The 25,195-nt window shown below is 42.2% G+C and overlaps 1 protein-coding gene across 1 annotated transcript in view; it reads left to right on the forward strand.

The window, feature by feature from the left end:
- The first annotated feature begins 6 nt into the window (after positions 1-6).
- LOC126638128 (guanine nucleotide-binding protein G(q) subunit alpha-like) overlaps positions 7-25,195 on the forward strand; it is a 59,826-nt gene continuing 34,637 nt past the window's right edge. The window contains exon 1 of the mRNA XM_050311773.1: positions 7-366. Within this exon, the coding sequence (XP_050167730.1) occupies positions 231-366 (136 nt within the window). The 5' untranslated portion in view covers positions 7-230. The remainder of the gene's footprint in view (positions 367-25,195) is intronic.

Consider the following 25,195-nt stretch of genomic DNA (forward strand, 5'->3'; position numbering starts at 1 on the left):
GAGGAGTTGGAAGCGGCGACTATTTGAGGCAGGGAACGGGAGAATCTGTGCTGCCGGGGGCCCACTCTTTCTCCTTGTCCGTGTTTGTCATCGAGGCAGCTCCCTGCCCTTGTCCTGCAGTGCCCAGGTGGGGCTTCCGGGCAGAGAGCGTCTGTGTCCCCCGGGGCTGGTGCTCTGGTGGGGTGTGTGTGAACGCGCTTTTAGGGTGGGGGTTGAAACAGTTAGGAAGAATGACTTTGGAGTCCATCATGGCGTGCTGCCTGAGCGAGGAAGCCAAGGAAGCCCGGCGGATCAACGACGAGATCGAGCGGCAGCTGCGCCGGGACAAGCGGGACGCCCGACGGGAACTGAAGCTGCTGCTGTTGGGTGAGTGCGGGCCGCAGTCAGCACACACGCCTTAAGCACCACTGGGGGTGCAGCCCAGACATCGCCGCCCCGGACTCTGTCCGGCTGGCCCCACTGGTGCATTACACGGCGTGGTCGGTTCGGTTTCTCCCGGGCGCCTGCCACCTTCGCGGGGTGGCCGTGACCCGCTCGTCGTTCCTCCACCACCGTGTTGTGTGTGCACGCTCATGTGCAGGCTTCGCCGAGGTGCTTTTAACTGGGTAAATAACCGTGGTTCCTATGGGTGGGTTTGATATGGTTGGGAACCCCGTCTTCCAAAATGGAGAGTGAAAGGATGGCTGGTCAGTAGAGGGGGTTTGGGGGGAATATCAGCGATGATGGATGTGGTGATAAGGAAGCAGATTAATGAAAGAATTTGCAGGGGAGTTTCTTTGCAGATTAATGGTTACAGGCTTTTAATATCTGCATTGTTCTGTGTGTCTTAGGTTGTTGGGTCACCGGTTTCATTTTTTAAATTGTGAGTTTTATTTAATGAGATAAAATGGGATAAGGGGCTTATGCCGAAATTGTAGACTGACTTTTAAAGCAAAATGAGAAAGAAACCATAAAGACCCAGATGCACCCATGAAGCTGAAGAATAACCTTAAGCATACTGGTGGATCGCAGGATCTTTAATACCTTTGGAATCCACCCGCTGTTCAGGAAATAAAATCTATTGTATCATTTATCTTTTATTAAAACGGGTTGTTATTTTGGAGCCACAAGTGTGCAAAGGCAATGCTTGTTTAATAGGAATTTGGCTTGTGTTAAAATAAGCTTTTTGAATTAAACCACATTTGTCTGCGTCTGATGTGATCTACTACACTGTGTAGTTGTTGTGGTAATACAGCTTGTGCCATAAACTAGCAGGCCTTGAAATATGCCTGCACCAGTGTTTGGATGAATGGGAATGTTCCAAATGGATGTTGGATGTTTATGCCAAAGACTTTTGTCTTGGGTTATGTATATGAAAGTAATGATTTATATTGGGGTAATAAACTGCCTTTTCAGTAAGTTAAGGAGATTTGAAAGGAAGTCAGAATTTATTTTAATGCTTGATTATGAATGTGTTATTTCCTACTTTAAATAATACAGTTGGTCTTTTGTATATGGAGAAAGGTATTGGGATCCTTAACTGATGTGGAAAAAGGAGGGGTAGAGATGCTATCAGTAATAACATTGTCTCATTTTGGTGTAATCTTTGGTTGATCGAAGTGTGTGCTGTGGCTGTTTCATGATGCAAACCCAAGATAAAATAGAGGACAGATAGCTTACCTTTTTTGAATTTTATGGATGTTTAAGTACTTAACTATATGAATTTACTACAGGAGAGGTAGTTGATGTTTGACTTGTTACTCAGGTCCAAACCGCTGCTGCATTTCATGGTCTTCTTGCAGCAATGCTAGAGGTTTCTCCCAAGTTTTTAAAAATTCATGAAACTTACTGAATGGTAACAACATATACCACCCAAAGAAGGAATTCAGAGATTTGGTTCCACAATCAATAGTGCAGATCTTGTATTGTTTTATAAGATCCACCCACTGGTAATGGTAAGTGTACAGATAGGTAATGGTAGATGAGGGCCTAATTGTGGCATTACTTTTAGACCAAATGAAATAAAGTGTTTTCAGGGTAAATAGATAAGAAACCATCACTTAGCTTTGAAGAAGATGCAGTGATTGCCTGTATGAATGTTTTCTGCATATATCAATATCTGTATAAACCATGCTTCTGAACATGTAAGCATGATGTACACAGAAGCGAGGTAAATGTTCTGTTTCATACTTAATAGCATATTTGTATTTGAGTAGAAATCAGTATAGAAATTGTTACTATGTACACATTTTTTGTGTTCTGTTGTCAGCCACAGTCACATATTTGATTGAAAGTGTTTGTGCACATGCAACTGTTTAACAGTTAATATTGTAAAATGCAGTATAGCAGTAAACCATTGAAGTCACGGGGTTGGATAGAGATTCAAGTTTCAATTTATTAAAAAAACCCCCAACCTTTCTAAAAATTAGTTTTAATTGGTGGTTTTCTTTTAAGTATCTGACAGTACTTTCAGTCACTCTCACTGCTTCCCCAACATAGTAATTTGTTCAGTTCTTAACCTTGTGTTATTTGTTTGAGTAATTCATATGGTTGAGATGGACAAAACCATTTTAAAAATAGTATAATAATAATTAAAATGGTGAAACTGGGAACATGCTTGCCATCCATTTTTTTAATTGACTTGACCTTTACTGTCCCATTACATATCTTTGTCCCTCAAAACTTAAAATAGTAGTATTGCTTAACTGTATTTTATGTAAATGTTAGGTAAACATTTTTCAAAAGTGCCAACTTCTCAGTCCCACTTTGGAAAGTGTTGTTGGACTTAAAAGCTTAAGTGGATTAAAGGCTTTTGAACATAAGGAGATAACATGGCTTAAGCTGAACTATGTTAACTGACCACATATACTCTTTGAACTTGTTGCAAGTGCAAAGTAAAAGGTATTAAATAAAAAGGTTTTAAGGAAAAATGAGCATATCTATGCCACTTTTTTTTTCTTGTTTAAAAATTAGATGTACATACAAATGCACACATGTAGCAAATATAAATAAAAAATTCTGGGTCAGAATAGAGGATTTTTTTTTTCCTCCTTAACTTGAAGAAATTAGAGTGCTTCCTTGCAAAGTGAAATATTTACATCTTAACTGTGTTGGTTACTGTTACTGTGTGACACGTTATGCTGTGTGCACCTTTCTTGTGTATTAATGATATGTTTTTACTTCTCATGGGATCAAAGAGTTTAAAATATTGAAAGTAATTTCTGGAAAACTTTTTGCATGGTAAGATTTTTTTAAATTATTAGTTAAAAAACAGAACCTCCTCATGATTAAACATTAAAATACCACTTTTAGGTGCTGCATTGAACATCATTGTCCTATTCTAATGTATTATAAAAATTAAGCCAAGTACCTCTTATTATTGTAATTCTAAAAAGTGAGGACTCTAGCATACGCACTGACATGCATTACAAAGACATAGAATAGCACAAGTTGGTTGTAATGTTTTAATGTACTTTGGAGCAAATTCAGTCTTCCACTGAATTTGGTTTTCATCTCCTGTATTTTTGAAATTCTTCTGTATTCCGTTACTACTGAACATTTTGTAAAACCTTATGATTGTTCCCCAGAGCATAAAGTTGTTAATAGTCATTTGTTGTTTGCTGTTGTAAATACATTTATTGCTATAGTACAAGAAAAAAATGATATGGTTTTAGTGTTGTATATTGGTATGCACCAAACATTGTACATATTCTGCATGCTTGTGTTTTAAGCATGTATGTACGTATTTATTGTTAAGTAGTAAGAGCCATGTACTCTAGCTTTCTATGTATATAATTTTGACTGTCATCAGTGGAAGTTTCACCTGGTCTCAGAAAGCAATGTTTGGACCTAAAAGTTTGTTGCCATAAACCTTAACTACTGGACATACTACGTCTGTACACTGTATATACTTCTGTTATGCATTATTTTCTCATCAGGAGTATCTAAGAAAATAATCAGCAATATTTTGCAAGCTATGTCTATATATCTATAAGCTTTGGCAAAATTAAGTATTGGAGCACTTGACAGTGTGTTTACTATTTGGTATCATGCTTGCAGGCATTGTGACATGCAAAGCATGGGTCTTAAGACAAAGGTATTCTTTTCCTGTGAAATACCAAATGAATCAGTGAAGCAATGTGTCGAATGTTGCCTAAATGGTTGTGGGGAAAAAAGACTCCAAGCCAAATTAGGTAGGAGATAAGATAAGGATACAAAGGCTTTAATGAGCCCCCAGGCTTTCCGGAATACTCCCAATGCGCGCTCTCCAATACAGGTGTTTTCAGTTTTTATAATGATTTTCACCCAATCCCCATCCAGCCACCGCCCAGGTTCTGCCCCCGCCACACCTCTTGGGAATTGGGTCTGGGGGTGTTTTGGGACCCCCTCTTCTTCATCTTCATATTCCTCAGAGCATGTACTGTTCTTGGAGGCCTTCCAGAGTTCTAGCCTGAAGGTTGTTGCATCTATGGCTATATCTTCTTGCGTAGATTTTAGGGTGTTCTCTATAATTCTACCTTGAAAAAGAGACTAAACAGGCTATGGAATTTAGGGAATTGATATGGGAATGGGTAACAGGGTTTGCTATGTGTGGTTGGTGTGTTAAAGGGTAAAGGGACAATGTATTGCTACTCTAAAATCTACATTTACTACATAACTACTTCTAAGATCCAGAAAAATTAAAAAATCAAAACTCCAAGGTATCAGTCCCCCCTTTAGAGACTGGACAAAACTCAAAAATTTTGTCCAATCTCTACTACTTACATCTAATCCTTTTCAAAGGAGATGACCAACATCTACAACATTGGTTCATGCAATGAGCTATTACAGAAACACTAACTATGTACATTACCAATAGAAACAGTTGTTTTACCCAGGTCCAGTTCGGTAACCATGAAGTAAGTTTGTGGAGAACGTCTCCCAAACCCAGTGAGACATTATCCAGAGATATCTGATGTAGAATTTTAGTTTGGTTCCAAATTGCAGCTAAATCGTTATTAATTCTTCCACTTTGGTCTATGTAAGAACAGCAACTGGTGTTAATGACTACACACGCCTCCCTGAGAGGCTAGCAAGATGTTTAGAGCTAGTCGGTTTTGTAGTACTACACAAGACAGACTATGGACCTCCTCTTGTAAAGTTGAAATTGCATCTGAAACCTGATCTTGAATGTTTTCAATAACAGTTGAGATGTTAACAATTGCTTTTTCCAATTCACTCACCCCTAGAGATGGGATCATGGCTCTGACTATACTGTGAAAGAGCGTGGGATGCTCAACAAGGGGATTGTTTGTCCTTTTTATTCTTTTTGGATAAGTTCTTTCTCATTCCTCTTGTTCATCAATTTGGTCAAAGATTGTTATGTTTGGAATTACAGCCCCTAGGACACAGGCCCGATCTTTATCAAGGGGCAAAACTTTCCAAGTCTCCTTTTCACAGATCCAGTACCACCCTGAACCATGGGGAGGAATTAATCTCATGGGGACCTGCGCCAACTTTATTACAACTTCTGGGTTTATCTCTTCCTTAGATTTATCTTGATCGCAGTAGGGAGGGAGAATGATTTTTCCTGTAGCATTAACAACCATGTAGGGGACAGTATAATTGTCCTGATTAGACATTACGTGACTCAGGGTTACTGGATAGTAGGCCTCAGTAATTGGTTTCCAGGTCCCTGGGAGTTCTAACATAGACTTACCAAAGTTTGTTTCATTTAGTAAAATGCCAATAAGGGGCCAGCTGCCATCTTTACCATCGATTGCTGGTATTTGGGTACAAATCCAGCAGTCATCTTTGCGGAGGATTTTAAATACATTTTGGACTATGGCCACATGCAATTTTGGATCCCAAACTTAATTCATAGTTACTGACCATACAGAAAACATGTACAGTAGAAACAGTCTATGCCACATCTTCTTCGTTGGAGTCAGGTCCTGCTTTGCTGATAGTTCCAGGAATTGAAGCTTTCTTCACTCTGGAGTAATGAAACTAGGGTCCTTTGCCAGCAACTTTGACAGCAGTGAGGGAAGTCAGCAGGACTTGGAAAGGTCCTCTCCACTTGGCTCACAGCGGGTCACTGTCCCACCATTTGATGTAGACCCATTCTCCTGGTTGGAATTGATGAGCAGGGGGGTCCAATCCTATGGGCCTGGAAAGCTCGATGAATTTCTGGAGCTTCTGTAAAGTAGAGCCTAAAGCAATTAAATACTTTTGTAACTCAAATTTCCCTCTCATGTGAACGTCCCCTGGAATGTGCAGAGCCTGGTATGGTCTTCCATATAATATCTCATAAGGACTTATGTTATCCCTCCGTCTTGACTGGATGTGAATCCTCAGCAGAGTTAGAGGCAAAGCCTGAACCCATGACATGGATGTTTCCTGACAAATTTTATCAATTTGCATTTTAAGAGTGCCATTCATGCGTTCAACTTTGCCAGTTGCCTGAGGTCTATAAGGGAGTGTGGAAGTCCCAAACAATTCCTAGGACACAACACACCTCCTTCACTATTGCTGCAATGAAATGTGTCCCTCTGTCTGATGACATTCCCAGAGGAACCCCAAATCTTGGAATTATGTGATTAAGCAAAGCTTTTACCACTTCCCTTGCTGTTTTAGTACGACATGGGTAAGCTTCAGGCCATCCACTGAAAGTGTCAACCAGTACCAATATGTATTTGTACCCCTCCCTTGGTGGTAACTCAGCAAAATCTATTTGCCAGTAATCTCCGGGAAGGTTCTTAGTCTTTGTCACTCCTAACACCACCCTCTTGGTTGTATCAGGGTTGTTCTGCTTGCATATTTCACACTTACTCACTATGGATTGTACGACTTCAGTCATACCTGTCCCTATCACTACCTTCTTTAGGTGTTTTAGAAGGTTCTCTATTCCCTAGTGGGTAACCTCATGTTCTCGCAGAGTTATTTCCCTTAGGAGTGGGGCTGTGACCGACAACCTGTCCTGTTGGTGTAACAGCCCACCCACTTTCTTTGATTTCAGCTTTAAGGGATTTAATTAATTGGTGGTCCTTCTCATCATATTTTGGGGTATACCCTGTCAAATCAATTTCTTTCTGTGGAACTACTGCTAGAATGCCTTTTTCTGCAGCCCTTTTTGCAGCCTGGTCAGCAAAATGATTTCTGAATTCGGGAATTATTTTCCCCTTCTGATGAGCTCTGCAGTGCATAATAGATACCTTTTCTGGCTTCCAGATACTTTGAAGGAGTGCATGGATTTGGTCGGCATGTTTAATCCCACTACCTTGGGCAGTTAGTAGTCCTCTGTCTTTTCAGATGGCTCCATGGGCATGTACCACACTGAATGCATACTTAGAATCTGTCTAGATATTCACTTTCTTACCTTCGCTCAGCTCTAGAGCTCTTGTCAGTGCAATCAGTTCTGCTTTTTGGGATGACACATCAGCAGGCAAGGCCTTTGCCTCGATTACCTCGTCTTTGGTTGTTACAGCATATCCTGTCATCCGTTTTCCATCCCGCACAAAGCTGCTTCCATCCGTGTACAGTTCCCAGTCTGGGTTTTCCAGAGGTACATCTTTCAGGTCTGGTCTGCTGGAATAGGTGTCCTCGATGGTCTGCAGTCATGCTCAGGTACACTGTCAGTCAATGTGGTGGACAGAAACATAGCAGGATTTACAACAGATGTTTTCAGGGTAACAGCATCCTGTTCTAACAACACAACTTGGTACTTAAGAATTCTGCTAGGGGACAGCCAGTGGCCCCCCTTTTGCTCAAGCACAGCTTGGACTGCATGGGGTACATGCACGACAGTGCGCTGTCCCAGGGTGAGTTTCTGGGCTTCTTGGATCAAGATAACAGTCACTGCCACAGCCCTCAAACACCCTGGTCATCCTTGGCTGACACTGTCTAACTGTTTGGAAAAGTAGACAACAGGCATTCATTGGTTTCCCAGGGTCTGTGACAGTACCCCCAGGGCAACATTTAGTTGCTTATATGTAAACAGTTCAAAGGGTTTGGTTAGGTCTGGTAGTCCCAGTGCTGGAGCTGACATTAAGGACTGTTTCAGTTGTTTAAATGCAGCTCTGATCTCATCTGTCCATGTCACAACTCCTTTCTTGGATGTTTTCAGTGCTTCATATAGGGGTTTGACGAGTAACCCATAGTCAGCTATCCATAGGCGACACCATCCCACCATTCCTAGAAAAGCCTGCATCTCTCGTACAGTGTGGGGCTCTGGGAGACGACAGATGGCTTCTTTCCGATCTGTGCTGAGTCATCGATGTCCACGATAGATTTCAAGCCCCAGGTAAATGACTATTTTCTTTGCAATTTGTGCTTTCTTTTTTGAGACCCTATACCCAGTTAGTCCCAAAAAGTTTAAAAGACTTACAGTGAGTCTGATGCATTGGTCCTGACTTTTGGCAGCAATTAGTATGTCATCTACATACTGCAGGACAACTCCTTCTGGCTGCTGTCTTCTCCAGTCCTCCAGTTCTTTTGCCAGCTGGTTTCCAAATATCGTTGGGCTATTTTTATAGCCTTGCAGTAGGACCGTCCAAGGTAGTTGAGTTCTCCCTGTCAGGATTTTCCCATTCGAAAGCAAATGATCTTGGCTGTCCTTGTGCACAGGAATGCAGAAAAAGGCATCCTTTAGATCAAGCACAGTAAACCACCCTAATTCCTCTGTTAATGTCGTTAACAAGGTATAGGAGTTTGCTACTACCGGGTATATATCCTCGGTTATTCTGTTGATTGCCCTCAGATCTTGGACCAATCGATAGCTCTTACCATCAGCCTTCTTCACTGGAAGGATGAGGGTGTTATATTTGGACTCACATTCTACCAATAGGTCAAATTTAAGAAACTTTTCAATTATGGGTGCTAAACCTTGACGACTTTCTAGCTTCAAGGGGTATTGTTTTTGTCTTACCGGTGTTGCTCCTGGCTTGAGCGTGATGCTTACGAGTTCTGCTTGCTTGGACCTCCCAGGATATTCGCTAGCCCACACTAAAGGGATCACAGCATTTTCAACCTCTGCGGGGATCTCTCCATGGTTCTCCTGTATGAAGAAGGTAGCTGCCTCGATATATTTAGTGTCAGGGATGATAATTTTTATCCCCCCTCCCCCCCTTACAGAATTTAATTTCAGCTTCCAATTTCTCTAATAAATCTCTACCCAATAAAGGCATGGGAGAATTTGGCATATAGAGGAATTGATGAATTACCCAGTGTTTCCCTAATTTAAATTTCAAAGGTTTGAAGAAAGGCCTGGTTTCACTTACCCCTGTGGCACCAACTACAGTTATAGTATCATGACTCAGTTTCCCTTCCAAGGTGTTTAATACGGAATATGCAGCACCTGTATCAACTAAAAATTCCACATCTTCTCCTCCCAGCTTAGCTATAACTAGAGGTTCTGCTGGGGTAGAATTCTCCAGTCCCCTTCATGCATTCTGGTTTACAGTCAGTTGGGAGGCTGGAGGAGGGGATGGTAATTCACTTCTCCTCTTCGAGTCCGGACAATCCCTTCTCCAGTGCCCCTTCTTTTTACAAAAAGAACATACATCATTAGCCTTAGCATGCTGGTAACTAGATCTATAATTTTCACGGTGGACATTGTGTTTGCGATGTTTTTGGTAGTCACCATCCTGCTCCAGCCCCTTTGCTTTGCCTTTTTGATCTCTATTTCGATAGACTGTCCAAGCTATATTTAATAACTCACCAATATTCTTGTCCTCACCCGCCTTCTGCAGTTTTCTCCTTATATCATCTGCAGATTGGTCTATGAATAAATAAACTAAATGCCTTTTCCCTGACTCTGATTCTACGTCTATGTCTGTGTATTTTCGTATGGCCTCTTTTAGCCTGTTCAGAAAATCTGTAGGGGATTCATTTTTATTTTGTTTCATTTCATACATTTTCGACCAATTTACTGCTTTTGGAACCCCATGTTTAAGACCATAAACTACCCAGTCCTGATAGCGTTTCAATGCTTCCCTTTTTTCTGGTATATTGGGGTTCCACTTGGGATCTTCTAAGGGAAACATATCTTGTAGTTCTCCTTGAATCTGCCCAGATGTTATTAACGTCTCAATTGCATTCCGGGCAGCTCGCTTGACCATGTCTATCTCAGTAGGATCTAATAATGTTTCCAGTATTGCCTCCAAGTCATCCCAATCGGGATTTTGTGTTTTTATTACTCTCCTCACATAGTTAGCCACTCTGTCTGGGTTATCCCTATATGCTCCAACTGAAGCCTTCCACTGCTGCAATTCATTTAGAGAAAAAGGAACTTTTATTAAAACTGGACCCTGGTTGCTCATGGCCTGCCTTAAGGAGGCTTCTACTGCAGGTTTTTCCTTTTGTGCCCTTGTTCTACTAGCCATGGGGCTGGGGTCTGACAGAGTTTCCCGTACTCTTCTTCCCCTTGTCTTTGGTCTTACTACAAGTGGTTTCTCTTCCCCCTCCCCCAAGTTATCGTTTAATTCATCCCCAGAGACTTCTGTGGCTGTATCAGTAAAATCACTATCCCGAGTCTTAAAGTGTGCGCTCTAGGAGTCAAAAGGGGGGAGGGTCCGCCTTTGCCTCCTCTCCGCAGCCCAGACTGACTTGTTTCTCTTTAATCTGCTCCTCCCCCGATGCTGTGCCTCTAAGCCCTGGTTCTCCCTTTCCGCAGTAGAATCGGGCTGTGCCAACGGGATGGGGGCGGGTTCGTCCCCGCCTCTCATGGCAGAGCTGGAGGGTCCCGTGTCAACCGGGGCGGGAACCCCGGCTGCAGACACCGCCCCTGCTCCTCCTCCTGCAGTGTTGAGGTCTGAGCCTCCTGTTGCCGTGGCAACTGAGCCTGCGCTGCCTGCAGCGGCCCCGGCGGGGACCGCCTCCCCGCCACCGCTACCGGCAGAGCCCGCGGCTCCAGCCAGGACTGGCGCTGCCGGTCCGGCCAGTGCCAGAACCCCCGATGCAGCCGGTTGGAACAGCCGGCGCCGACCCTGCAGGTCCCGGAGCACTAACAGCAGTTCCCAGGACCCCCGCTCCGCCCGGAGCGGCCCCAACTTGTCCCGCCGCTGCCCCCGAGGCCCCCGAAGCAACCGGACACGGCACCGCAGATCCAGCCGGCCCTGCCGAGCTGGCAGGACCCGCCCCAGGGGCTACCCCCGCTCCTAATGGACCTCCGCCCCCCGCACCTGCGGCCGGACCCAGGAGGGGTCCTGGGTTTGTTATTCTCATATCTGGGGGAATTAAAAGGTCCAGATCTTCATTTCCAGGGCTTTCAGTATTGACCTGACTGATAGGATCACGCTTAACACGATTTTTCTTTCCCTTTTTCTCCTCTAATGCCATTTCTGGGAGTTCTGTTTCTAACTGAACTTTATCTCTCTTATATTCCTTTCTCAATTTCGGACGGGTTAAGAAAAAATAACTCGGCATAGGGCAACTCAGACCACCTTTCCTCCTTATGAAGGACTGTCATAAGATGAAACACCATATTGATCTCAAAAGAGCCAAATTTTGGCCACGCTAATCCTCTAATCTGCCCGTTGAAAGGCCAAACATCCATAGAGAGTCTAACTAGCTCCTACCTTTTTAAAGATGTTTCAGGGCCAGTTAAATCATCCCAATCATCATCATGGCTAAGCTTCGCGAACGAAGATTTGAGAAGGGCTCTACCCACGCTTGCTACAAGCACGCTGATGGCTAAAAAGGCCAATGCGAGATAGACAAGTCCGGTTGCAGAAGGCACAGCAGAAAGACTCCCCAGGTGATACAGACGAGACGCGATTCTTTCTGCGTTGTCTTTTCTCCTCAAGAGTGATCCTGCGTGTGTTCTCAAAAGCAGCAGCAGCGTTATAGATGATGTGTCTCCAGGCCTCCCGACTGGAGGCCAGGGTAGACCAATGGTGATGATCAATATGGCCAAGGCTGAGGGATTGTTTCAGGGAGTCCTTGTAGCTCCTCTTCGGGGCTCCTCTCTTGCGGTAGCCAGTGGCAAGTTCCCCATAGAGCACGATCTTAGGGAGGCGGTAGTCCTGCATCCTGGAGACATGCCCTGCCCAACGCAGCTGTGTTCTCAGCAGCATGGCCTCAATGCTTGTGACTGCTGCCTGTTCAAGGACAGACGTGTTGGTCACATAGTCAGTCCAGTGGATGTTTAGAATTGAACGGAGGCAGCGCTGATGGAAGCGTTCTAAGAGACGCAAGTGGTGCCGATAAATCATCCCAATACCGTAAAACTAAAGTGAGGGGCGTTCCCTCTGGAATATCTTCTTTAGCTTGTACACATCCCATGTTGACAAGCAACAGACCTAAACCTAGAACTCACAGCCTCACACACGCTTTGCAAGCTTTGTACCCAGGCACCACCAGGTTCAGACAGAAACACAGTTTCAATTGGGGGAGGCATCCCCCTGCCTTTCTCTGGCCACACCCGGCCAACACAAAACCCGAAACCCTCCTGCCTGTCCTGACTGAAACTTCCTGGACACTTCCACTGCCCACTCTGGCAAAAATCCCTTTGCCAACAGACTGGGAAAACACTGACTTTTTGGGCCCAAGTCCAAGTTTCCTTTCCCAGTCTCACCGTATTCCCTAGCCCTGGGGAAAACTCCTTCCTGCAGCTGCTAATAAAAATTCTCCAGGAGTTGTTCCTTATCTTACCTCCGTGTGTGGTTCCGAGAAGCTGGGCTCCCCGAGACTGGAGCAGGAATTCTCCAAAATATGCCGGCTGGGGAAGAAATCCCTGCAAAACGAAATATCAATCCAGAGGACTCACAGGTCCAGATGTCCCCGTACAAAGCCACCAAAACTGTTGCCTAAATGGCTGTGGGGAAAAAAGACTCCAAGCCAAATTAGGTAGGAGATAAGATAAGGATACAAAGGCTTTAATGAGCCCCCAGGCTTTCCGGAATACTCCCAATGTGCACTCTCCAATTGGGTAGATTTTAGGGTGTTCCCTATAATTCTACCTTGAAAATGAGACTAAACGGGCCAGTGGAATTTAGGGGATTGATATGGGAATGGGTAATAGGGTTTGCTATGTGTGGTTGGTGTGTTAAAGGGTAAAGGGATAATGTATTGCTACTCTAAAGTCTACACTTACTACATAACTACTTCTAAGATCCAGAAAAATTAAAAAATCAAAACTCCAAGGTATCACAAACATGAACATCTTTTCATTATCTATATAAGTAAACCATTTGAATTTAGCATGAATTGCAACTAGTCTTAAGTGAAAACCTTTTTTTTGTTCTCCAAATCTAAAGGATATTTATATGTTGTGGGGTTTTTTATATACCCATTGTAGCTGAATGAAAGATTTGTGTAGAGAACTCTGAATTAGCAAAGACTTAGACTTAACAAACCTTGAAGAGGAAGCGGGCCCATCAAGCCAGCAATGAATCTTCTTTCCCTGCTGTAATCTGAAATGAGTATGCAAATAGACACTCATCTACTTATATAAGTAGATAAACTGATACTATGCATGTTTCATTTTTTTGTGCACAATTTAAAAATGCTGATATTGATTAGCATATTCAAATTGACTATTTTCTTTGCTCTTCATTAAAACAGAAAACATAATTATTTTTCAAGAGCATTGTAACCTTTTCTTATCATATTGTATTGGTCCATACTTTCACTGAACACTTGAAAATAATTTTATTTAGTTACAACAATATGTATTTATGATTAGATAACAAGCAAATACTTAAGATATATCTTGATGATGCATGTTGAAACTAGATTGGTAAGTATATCATACTTTGGAGAAGCTGTTTCTAAGGTTATCTAATTTGATTTTGCATGACAAACACTGATATATTCTATTATATATAGACATATACATTCATTTATAAAAATAACTGGCTTTGAGGAAAACATGAATTATCATCTTGATATCAATGTGATATGATTTCACATTTGCTGGAAAAGAGCATATTATTTTTTTAATGCATGATAAAGGAATATTTTATTTTCAACTCTTCTAAAGGATTTTCTTCTGAGTTGTTTTGTTTTGGTTTTCCTCCTTTAGAAGTGATCTACTGTAGTTAACGGAAATTATCTTAGAACCTCAACAGTCAAAGAATTCTATCTTAATTTTGCTCATATGTCAAAAAGTCAAGGGACCCCAAATTTGTACTTCCCTTTTAAAAATATTATCGAATTTGTATAGGACAGAAACATATATCCATCGACAAGAAGGGCCAGAAGGAAGATCTGGGAAACTACAGGATAGTCAGCCTGACCTCAGTGCCTAGCAAGGTTATGGAGCAGATCATCCTAAGTGCAATCACATGGCACCTACAGGACAGCCAGGGGATCAGACACAGCCAACACAGATTTAGGAGGGGTAGGTCCTGCCTGACCAATCTGATCTCTTTTTATGACCAGGTGACCCACCTGGTGGATGAGGGGAAGGCTGTGGATGTGGTCTACCTGGACTTCAGCAAAGCCTTTGACATCACCTTCCATAGCGTTCTCCTGGAAAAGCTGGCAGCCCACAGCTTGGACAGGTGCACTCTTAGCTGGGTTAAGAACTGGCTGGATGGCTGGGCCCAGAGAGTGGTGGTGAACTCTGCATCCAGTTGGTAGCTGGTCACTAGTGGTGCCCCCAGGAATCAGTTCTGTTTAATATCTTTATTGATGATCCAGATGAGGGATTGAGTGTACCATTAGCAAATTTGCTGATGACACCAAGTTGTGAGGGAGTGTCAATTCGCTGGAAAGCAGGAGGGCTCTTCAGAGGGACCTGGACAGGCTGGATAGATGGGCTGAATCCAGTGGTATGGGCTTCAACAAGGCCAAGTACCGGGTCCTTCACTTTGGCCACAACAACCCCCTGCAGTGCTACAGGCTGGGGACAGAGTGGCTGGAGAGCAGTCAGGCAGAAAGGGTCCTGAGGGTTCTGATAGACAGAAAGCTGAACATAAGCCAGCAGTGTGCCCAAGTGGCCAAGAAGGCCAATGATATCCTGGCCTGTATCAGGAACAGTGTGGCCAGCAGGACCAGGGAAGTGATCCTTCCCCTGTACTCAGCGCTGGTGAGGCCATACCTTGAGTACTGTGTCCAGTTCTGGGCCCCTCAGTTCAGGAAGGATTTTGAGGCACTGGAGCGTGTCCAAAGAAGGGCAACGAGGCTGGGGAAGGGACTTGAGCACAAGTCCTATGAGGAGAGGCTGAGGGAGCTGGGGTTGTTTAGCCTGGAGAGGAGACTCAGGGGAGACCTTATCACTTTCTAGAACTACCTGAAAGGAGCTTGTAGCCATGTGGGTATTGGTCTCTTCTCCCAGGCAACCAGCAGTAGGATAAGAGGGCACAGTCCTGAGCTGCACCAGGGGAGGTTTAGGTTAATTAGGAAGAAGTTCTTTACAGAGAGAGTGATTGGGCATTGGAATGGGCTGCCCAGGGATGTGGTAGAGTCACTATCCCTGGAGGTGTTTAAGAAGAGACTGGATGTGGCACTTAGTGCCATGGTCTAGTTGACAAGGTGGTGTTAGGTCAAAGGTTGGACTCGATGATCTCAGAGGTCTTTTCCAACCTAGTTGATTCTGTGCTTCTGTGATATATGCTGAACAGAGGACTCTCTTGAGAAGGGACTTCTGGGTATCGTAGTGTTAAGAAATATTTCTGTGTTTTTAACTACTTCAAATTATTTTTGTTGGTGTATTAAGGCAATGGTAATTTCATAAGGGACAGTATTTCTTTTGAAGTAATATGACAATCTGCAAAATTTATCCCAGGAAGGGAGGCCATTGTAAGGTAGATATGTGTTTCTTGCTCTGCTGCATGGATTAACACTCAGGAAATATGTGTTCTTATAATTGAACAAGATTGTATGCAGCTGTTGCTAATAAAATTATGTTAAGGTTTTCAACATTCACCTGTTATTTGCTCTACTTATTTAAAAAATCTAACTCACAAGAATCAAGAGCAACAAGGCAATATAAAAACTGAGGAAGGACTTTAAATATCAGAAATACTATGAAGCCATATATATGGTATTCTTAAAACCTGTTGCCTGCTTATTTCTCTGATCTTAAGTATTGTGTTAACAACAGACTTATGCCCCTCAGTATTAATGCAAGTGATACTACAGTTTTGAAAGTTTTCAGAGTTACTGGGCAAGTTCTAGGAACAACATAAATCGGTGGGTTGTTTGTTTTTTTTTTTTTTTAATTCTACCTAATTTGAGAATAGAATAGTTCAATTGGAAGGAGCTTACAATGATCATCTAGTCCAACTGCCTGACCACTTCAGGGTGGACCAAAAGTTAAAGCATGTTATTAAGGGCATTGATCTACTGCCTCTTAAACACTGACAGGCTTGGGGCATCAACCACCTCTCTAGGAAGCCTGTTCCAGTGTTTGACCACCCTCTCAGTAAAGAAACACTTCCTAATGCCCAGTCTAAACCTCCCCTGGTGCAGCTTTGAACCATTCCCACACATCCTGACTGATATATCAGACTGAATACCAGAGAGATCAGCACCTCCCTCTCCACTTCCCCTCCTCTAGAAGCTGTAGAGAGCAATAAGGTCATATCTCAGCCTCCTTTTCTCCAAACTAGACAAGCCCAGACTCCTCAGCCACTTCTCACAGGACATGCCTTCCATCCCTTTCACCAGCATTAGCTGCCCTCCTCTGGATGCATTCAAGGACCTCCACATCCTTCTTACATTGTGGGGCCCAGAACTGCACACAGTACTGAAGGTGACACTGCACCAACAATGAATACAGAGGTATAATCACCTCTTTTGACTGGTTGGTTCTACTGTGTTTGATGCCCCCCAGATGTGATTTGCTCTCTTGGCTGCCAGGGCCCACTGCTGAGTCCTATCGAGCCTGTTGCTAACCTGCACCCCCAGCAGGGCTACTCTCCAGGCACTCCTCACCCAATTTAACTTGTATTTCAATGCTTAAGTCTTTAATCTCAATGTTAATTCTCTTGGTCATGTTAGAGAACATTGGATAAGAATGCCTGAAACTACTTCAATGCATGTTTCTGGGTAAATGGGATTTGGACAGAAAGTCAGACCAGAAGGTTTCCATAGTAGCAAATGCTAACTTTATAAGGCCAGAAAAACTCAATCGCAATAAAGTTGGGAAAGATGCCATTGTCTCTTTTACTTTTAGAAAACTATCAGGCTTGGGAAACTGAGGATCTAATATGGGACCTCTTTTTTTTTTTTTTTTTACACTCTGATATTGGCTTTACTAAGCATTATGTGTGCCACTTCATCTCATAGACCAGGGCAATACTAGCAACAAAAATTAAATGCTTGTACTGTATCTGGATGGGATGGAGTTAATTTTCCTCAAAGCAACCTTTATGGTACTGTGTTTTGGATTTGTGACTAAACCATTGTTGATGTCTCCAATGTTTTGACTATTGCTGTGCAATGCTTTCACAGTGTCAAATTTTTTATCTTTTTTTTTCCCCCACTCTATCCATACCCTTTCCCCCATCCCTAACCTCAAGTCAATAAGGGGAGAGGTAGGATGTTGTGCTCAGCAATAAAAACTCTGGGAAAGGAGGAAGGAGGAAATGGCATTTGTCTTCCCAAATAACATTGTATATGCTAAGGCCCAGGAAGTAGCAAAGCAATGAATTTTTGCTTTTTGCTTTGCTTACACCTGTAGCTTTTGTTTCACCTGTTAAACTACCCTTATCTTGATCTACAAGGGCAAAAAGTGCACTCTTGAACTACAAACTCTTACAGATTGATGTGCTTGCACAATTCTTGGTATGTTATAAAAAATAACTTTCCCCTGTGAAACATTGTCCCTGTTCTCAACTTGAATTTTTCCAGATTTACTTCTAGTCACTTGTTATATTTTGTCTATTTTGACCTCTGATATTAGATATATGACCCATGTGCACTTAGAAACTGAGACCAAGATAGTTGTTAATGTTTGTATCTATCGTGAAGCTAAATGAATTGATTTCCTAATGCTAATTGTTGGGTGAATTTTTGAGTTCTTTAATTAGTCTTATAGTTCTCTTTTTAATCCTTTCCAACATTACTTCTGAATTACAGACGATGAGAAATGAACACTGAGATGTATATATTCTTTACTACAACTGCAGAAGTAACATTTCTCTTCTGGTAGTTGAGATGCCACTGTTGAGATTTGTACAAGTAATACAATGACCTTTTTAGTTATGGCATCAAACTCTTTGGGTTTTGATGACTATCTACCATAACTAAAATATTCTTCAAAATAATTGCTTTTCAAGATGGGTTCATTCACTATTTGCAACCAGCTTTCTCTATTCCTGTATAGTTAACCTTTCATTTAGCTGTATTCAAAAGCACAGTCTCTGTCTGTTCCCGGTTTACAGATTATTCCAGTTACTTCACATCATCATCTCCTCTTCGTAATTTACCAGTTCACAGCTTTTGCCTACAGGTATTGTGTGATGGTTCAAACTTGGCTCCCTGCCAAATGCCCAAACCCCAGTAGCAACCTCCTCCCCCTTCCTTCTTCCCCCAGAGCAAAGGAAAAAAACTATGTAAATTGAAGAACCCGAAAATCCAACTAGTTATATAAAAATATATATATATTTGATGTATATTACAGTTAAGATGCTATGTACACAGCAAAAAGGAATCCAAACACCGCCCAAAGGGATAGGGAAAGGGGAAAAGGAACAAAAGGAGATGAAGGGACACCGAGCAGATATACGTAATCAAACTTGAGAACTAGTAAAATAACTAGTAAAACAAATCTCACCACGTCCCTTAGAAAGAAGTAGGATTGGCACACACGGCCAGCACTCTGCTATCCTCCACATGGCAGGCCAGCGGTCGCTGCAGGCCTCAGCCTTAGATAAGCAAGACCAATGCAAGGACCCACTGTTCCTGTACTCCGCTGGAAGAGAAGAGAGTGAAGGCCTCTCTTCCCTTCTTATTTATACCCCGATTTACGTAAAAATTGTATGGAATACTGGGAACACTGCCTCTTCCTTGGTTACAAACTGGTAACCAAGGAAGGCCTAGATTAAACCCACCACATATTGTCAGTAGTAAGTTTAGATTTTTTTCTATCTCGTAGATAAAGATTCTTAAGTTTCTTATCAGGATGGGGGTATCACTGGGATCCTATTAGAAACAAAGCTGCCTGAGGACTTTCTCTTATGTAATTTAATATTTACTGCTTAAAGAACTCTAATGTGTGCTATGTTTGTTGTACAACACCAAATCAGTTGCTTAGCGGAACTCTAGTTCCTCGAAACTGCTGCATTTATAAACCAAACCACTAGAACTGTTGTAACCACATAACTCTTGGTATGCAGTCTCTCACTTGTCCCATTCCCATCCTTGTTGAGTGTTTTTTTGTGATATTTCAAGATTTATAAGGCAGAAGGGCTTCTCAATCAATTATCTCTTTGATAAGAGGTGTCTTGACCTGCTGAGTAACAACAGTGTTCTAACTTTAGTAACTGCTCTGTAACATCTTCACTAACTGCTGTAGTGGAAACTCTTTCATTGTCACTTTAAATATGACTATGTGTGGATTTTTTGGTGTTAATGTGAAGAACCATATCCATTTAGTAGAGGACCAATGCTGGTTTAAGTAATTTTTTTTTTGTATGAAAATATGAAGTTTAAAAAACAACAAAAGAAAGACCCTCCCCAATCTTTGGAACCCTTTAGTTCTTCATTTGAGTTCCCTCCCTCCCCCTCTCCCCCTTAACAATTTTTAATACTTCCAAAGGTTTGGGTTTGCCTATTTCAACTTTGTCTTTTTACATCCCCTCTTATCCAAACTCATTTTACTGTTTTTCAGGCTTCTTTGTTTTGTGGAATTGAGGCTGTCTAGCTATTTAATGAAATGTTATGAAATACCTCTAAGTTGTTCCCATTTTAAATTTAATTGAAGTTGTTCTCACTCCTAATTCTATCAGCTTTTGTTCAAGTATCTCTCATGAAACATGAAGTATTTGTACTGCTAGTTTCGGGCTTTTTTTGCTTGCACATAGCAACTGTAATCAAGTCATGATGACATTGTCTAAAAGTTACTTTTTACTTCATTTCTACCACAAGTTCTTTTTCTTAATATGATAAGATGTATTTCTGTATGGTGCTTTTCTGTGTTAGAAAATTATAATTTTTGAAATACAGACATTCCAAGGTCATTTGCTTGAGACTTTTAGCATCAGTTATGTTGCCCTGGGTGACTATTACCTCCTTCTCTTTTCATTAAACTGTTTAAAGAGCCCACCTCAGTTGTCTGTCAAATCAGCTGTGACTTGGTCATCTGACACGGCTCTAACTTTTGTGTCAATTCTTGTTATCTATTAGAATTTAAAACCTTAAGGATTGCTGGCTAGAAGCCAATTTTGAAGCACAGAAATGTTAATCACTGCACTTTGACTCATGTAAATCTTTGCTTCAGTTATACCTCCCTGTTTAAATTTAATCTGTATATTAGCAAGCTTTTGGGTTTACAGCCTACACATCTAGAATTTTTCTAGACAGTTGAACTTCCTCTTTAAATTTGATGCTTTTTTCAATTTTAATCTTATTTTTATTTTTTCTACTGAATAAGTACACTATTTTTTTCCTCTCATCCTTTTCTTTCAGTAATGAAATGATATTCTGGCCTCATTGGCCAGTCTGTCTTTCTGGATGTTGTTCATTTTAACAATGAGAACTATCCAAACTCTGCAACTCCATCTTCCACATACATCCAGTGATGTTGTATATTCTTTACCTGTCCAGGAATTTACCTTTAGGTGTAGAATAGTTTGACCCTATGTTCTGAGGCAGAGGTTTAATTCTGCTTGAGGTGGATGCCTCTAGAGAGCAACCCTGAACAAAGAAATCCCTAAGCCTTTATACCCTCATAGTCTGTGCACCCGATCTTCACATGCTCTTCATGCACCCTGCACCCACCTCTTGGTCCAATGGTGATTTATGGTCTGAGGTCTTCTAACACCTCATTGGATTTTCTCCATGTCTTTGTGGGCAGGCCATTAACTGCTCTTCCAGCTTGGGCCAGCCTTGCGGCCCTCCAGGGTCTCATCCCTTATGTGAAGGTATGCAGTCTTTCTCTGTTTCCTCCCCTGTTTAGCCATTCATGCCAAAATACAGAGTTCATTTAGCCTTCATCTACACTAAGTTTTGAGCAGAGCCCACTCATGCTAAGCTGTAAGCAGGTTACAATTAAACTTAAACCTACACAATTAATTTCTAACATTATATAAGTAAACTTTTAATCCCCAGCACTTACAATATACCTTCTCCCTTTGATCATCGTCTAGTTTTTGGTCATGGCCAGACTTAGTCTTACCAAGATGAGGATTTGAAGCCTGTGGGACTACATTGTCCTATGTACTTGTGGTAACCAGCAGGTTATGTATAATTTTCAGATGTGAAACCCCTGACTCATTCTGCTTGGAGGGCGACTTTGAGGTTAGTGAGTCCCCAGTGAGCATGCTGCAGCATCATCTTGCAGATATGTATGAGCTATGTTGCCAGTTCACCCAAACATTTAATTAGTGTGGCTGGAATCTTACTATGCTTCCCCTCACCTATCAATGTCTTGTGTGCTCAGGGATTTAGATTATTTTGCAGATACTCCTGGACCACTATGACTGACTATCTGAGGAAAATCAATGAAATCCTTAGTTCTGCAGTTTTCAGGGCTTCCAGTAGTAGTAGGCCAGCACACTTCTCAGGGAATAGCAGCCTCTGTGCTGGTAGTCTATCATGTGGGGTAGACAACAGGATATCTCTTACTCTGGATTATGGGCTCTATTGGGTAGCCTAGGGCTATGTTTCAACTGAGCCCTGAACATCTACAGGATTGAAACAGAATGTAGCTTCAAATAGTTGACTGTAAGCCAAGGGGCATTCAGAACTGACCAGATGTCAGTATCCCCAGTGTGGTCAGCATCATACCAGGCCAGTACCAACACATCCTGATAAATAATGTTTGATTGTGATAAGAAATTCAGCTCTTCTGCCCAGTGCTCAGAGGCTCACTGTCTACTGCCAGCACATTCCCTTTGGCAGAAAACAAAACCTTTTTTAAATAACACAAGATAAAAACATTCTCTTCTCTTTCCTTCTAAGCACTCACTAATGTAAGTGTGTGTCCCAGGTTGGACTTGGCTCCCAGCCAAGTGCCCAGACCATAGGAACAAAACCTTCCCCCTCCCTCTCCCTCTCTTGAACAGACCAAAAAGACCACACAAAAAAATCAAAAGAACCCAAACCAAACCGAATTCCACGTAACACACATTTATATGTATAAATAGAATTATATACAATTATTTACAAGATATCACCCACAGGGAACCCCCAAAAAGGGAAAAGGAAAGGGAAAGGGAAAAAGGGAAACAGGGATAAAAAGTAAATACTTCCCTCAAGGTAGCAGAAAAACCGCACCAACAACTGCCGGCACTATCTGCTTCTCAAGACCAACAAGGAGCACTAGGCCTCACTCCTTCACCTGGGCAGAACGACAGCAAAAAACCTTCGCCTTCAGTCTGCCAGAAGAAAGAGCGAGAGCTTCCTCTCCCTTCTTGTTTATAGCCTTACTTACGTAAAAATCGCATGGAATACTGGGAACATGGCCTTGGTTCCTTGGCTACAACCTGGTCACCAAGGAAGGCCTCTACTCAAAACCACTACAGTGTGCTACAAAGTCAGGAGATCTTGCAAAGGCCAAGATCTGTCTGTAGGTTCCTTTTTTAATGTGAAACTGCTTCTCAGTGCCTTTATGGTAACCAGGCTGTGAAATCCTTGAAGAGAGTTAGGCCTCAACAAATAGGACATTTTTAGCCTTCAATTAATCATGCTTGGCTCTTTACCATTATTTTCTAAAAAGGGCAAGAAGTCTTCTTATTTTTCCTTTTATATCCCTGTGGGTTTTTTTTATTTGTAGTGGTCTTCTGAGCCCTCAATCTGTGGAACTACTTTGCATCTTGAGCTGAAAAGCAAATAACAACAAGTAATTTCAAAGGCTCTCCTTAGTTGATTCCCATAATGACTATTACTGGAGTTGGCTTTGTGATGCTATACTATTTTCTTTCTGGAAATTCATAAATTATAAGGAAAAATCCATTTGAATACTGGTTTATTTTTTTCTGTCCTTTCCCAGTAGCCCACTTCATATGTACTAATGTCTTTGCTATAAAGATTTGTTTTTCAGTCTCTCTTTCTCTACAGAATAAATTGTATAAAAAAACCCCTCCACACAAAATAATTTCCATGTAATTGAATGGAAGAAATGGAAAAAACCTTGAAGCTATAGGTGTGCACTTTTCCTCCAACCAAGTATAGTGATCCTGTTAATTTTCAAATATGTCTTCTCCTATGATGAAGTATTCTAGAATATCACAGGTTCCCTTCATTGAGAAGACTGTAATGAGGAAGTCTAGTGGGATGGGTTGATGCTGGTTGGATGACAGGTACCCACCAAAGCTGCTCTATCGCTCCCCTTCTCAACTGGATAGGGGAGAGAAAATATAACAAAAAGTTTGTGGGTCAAGATAAGGACATGGAGAGATCATTCACCAGTTATCATCATGGACAAATCAGACTCAACTAGGGGAAATAAATTGAATTTATTATTGATTAAATCAGAGCAGGATAATGAGAAATAAACCTAAATCTTTAAAACACTTTCACCCCACCCCTCCCTTCTTCCTGGGCTTAACTTTATTCCTGATTTTCTCTGTCTTCTCCCCCCAGAAGCGCAGGGCGATGGGGAATAAGGATTTCAGTCAGTTCATCATACATTGTTTCTGTTGCTCCTTCCTGTGCAGGGGAAGGACTCCTCACACTCTTCCCTTGCTCCAATGTGGGGTCCCTCCCCTGGGAAACAGTCCTCCATGAACTTTTCCAACATGAGTCCTTTTCATGGGTTACAGTTCATCATGAACTGCCCCAGTGTGGGTCCCTTCCACATTGCGAATGAGTGATTTAGGTCACTTAAAGAATCACCAGCAAAGGTATCAGCAAAAGCAGGTTTAATATAAAAGTGAAAGCACAATAAAGTTTGTTGGAAAGGTTCACTCTACTAGATGGTTAAAGCACACAGAGAAAAAGCAAACTAAAATCTAAAACCAAAGCAAACCCAAAAATTATCTATGTAGAGGCTAGGGGGGAGGTGGGGATGGGAAAGGGTGAGGATAGAAAAGAGTAAGGATAAAAAGGAATAAGGGAGACCTTCCCATTGAGTCACAAGGTTCAGAGTGGAGCCCCTTGCCAAACTCAGCCCTGGACTTGCGTGACAGTTTATGCCTAGAGGTTTAACAGCATTTAATCGATAGCTTAAGTTAATTTAACAAAAGATTCATATGGAATTTACTATAGCACAACAGTAACTCACAGGTCTAACTTATTTACTGTGGGAGACAACGTGGAATACGTGCAGTGGAAACATCAATCCTAGAGGAGAGACAATTGCAGCCCGGGAGAGCTCCTGGAGTCAGCTCAGCGAAGCCTCGTATTGCGAAATCATTGTTCCGCGTTATCTTATATTGTGTAATCTCTCTCCCCTGTTCCTACACTGGAATGCAGCTCCTGTTCTGCCCCCAGAGCGGGGTCCCGCCTCTATCCTAACCCCGTTGGCTGTTTCCCCTGCCTTTCCCCGGTTCCTGGGTTCTTACTGGGTATTACCTCTCCGCCTTTGTCATTGGCTGGTAAGGCAGCCAAGCCCCTCCCTTCCTCCCAGAATCCATATATGCTGCGGGAAACTTGAATACAGCCTCTTTGCCTGCCTGCCTGCCTGCGTGCTCTGTGTTCTTTGCTGCGTCTTGCTCCTGGGCTCACACTGCCGCAACTCCATCCCGGTTGGGTGGATAGCAGAGAGCATTTCCCTAACAATCCTGTCAATTTACAAATCTAAAGTACTTAAGAATCGAGGACAGCAACATTCCTAGTACATTTGCTATAGCATATTCACACTTGCACGCACACAGACCTAAAAGAGTATGTACAAGATATATATACCTTTGAGAAATTCAACGGTTGAAGGGTTGAGCCTTGAGGAATGAGGGTATCAGCCCAGGATCCATCACCACTGTCATTTAGCGGTAGTCCTCCAAATATGACAAACTTGAGAGTTCACTGGCTCTGAGAAGCCCCACTCAGAGGGAGGTTGCTGGTCACAGCCCACTGTGGGCCAGGAGAGCTCAAAGGGTCTCAGGACCATTGTTTATAGAGTTGCAAGATGTGGGGTGCTTGGGTAAAACAGGCACTATGAACAAACCATACTATTAGGCCTTATCCT

This window comes from Myiozetetes cayanensis, unplaced genomic scaffold (genome assembly GCF_022539395.1).
Source record: "Myiozetetes cayanensis isolate MyiCay16 unplaced genomic scaffold, myiCay2020 scf163, whole genome shotgun sequence".
NCBI classification, from domain to species: domain Eukaryota; kingdom Metazoa; phylum Chordata; class Aves; order Passeriformes; family Tyrannidae; genus Myiozetetes; species Myiozetetes cayanensis.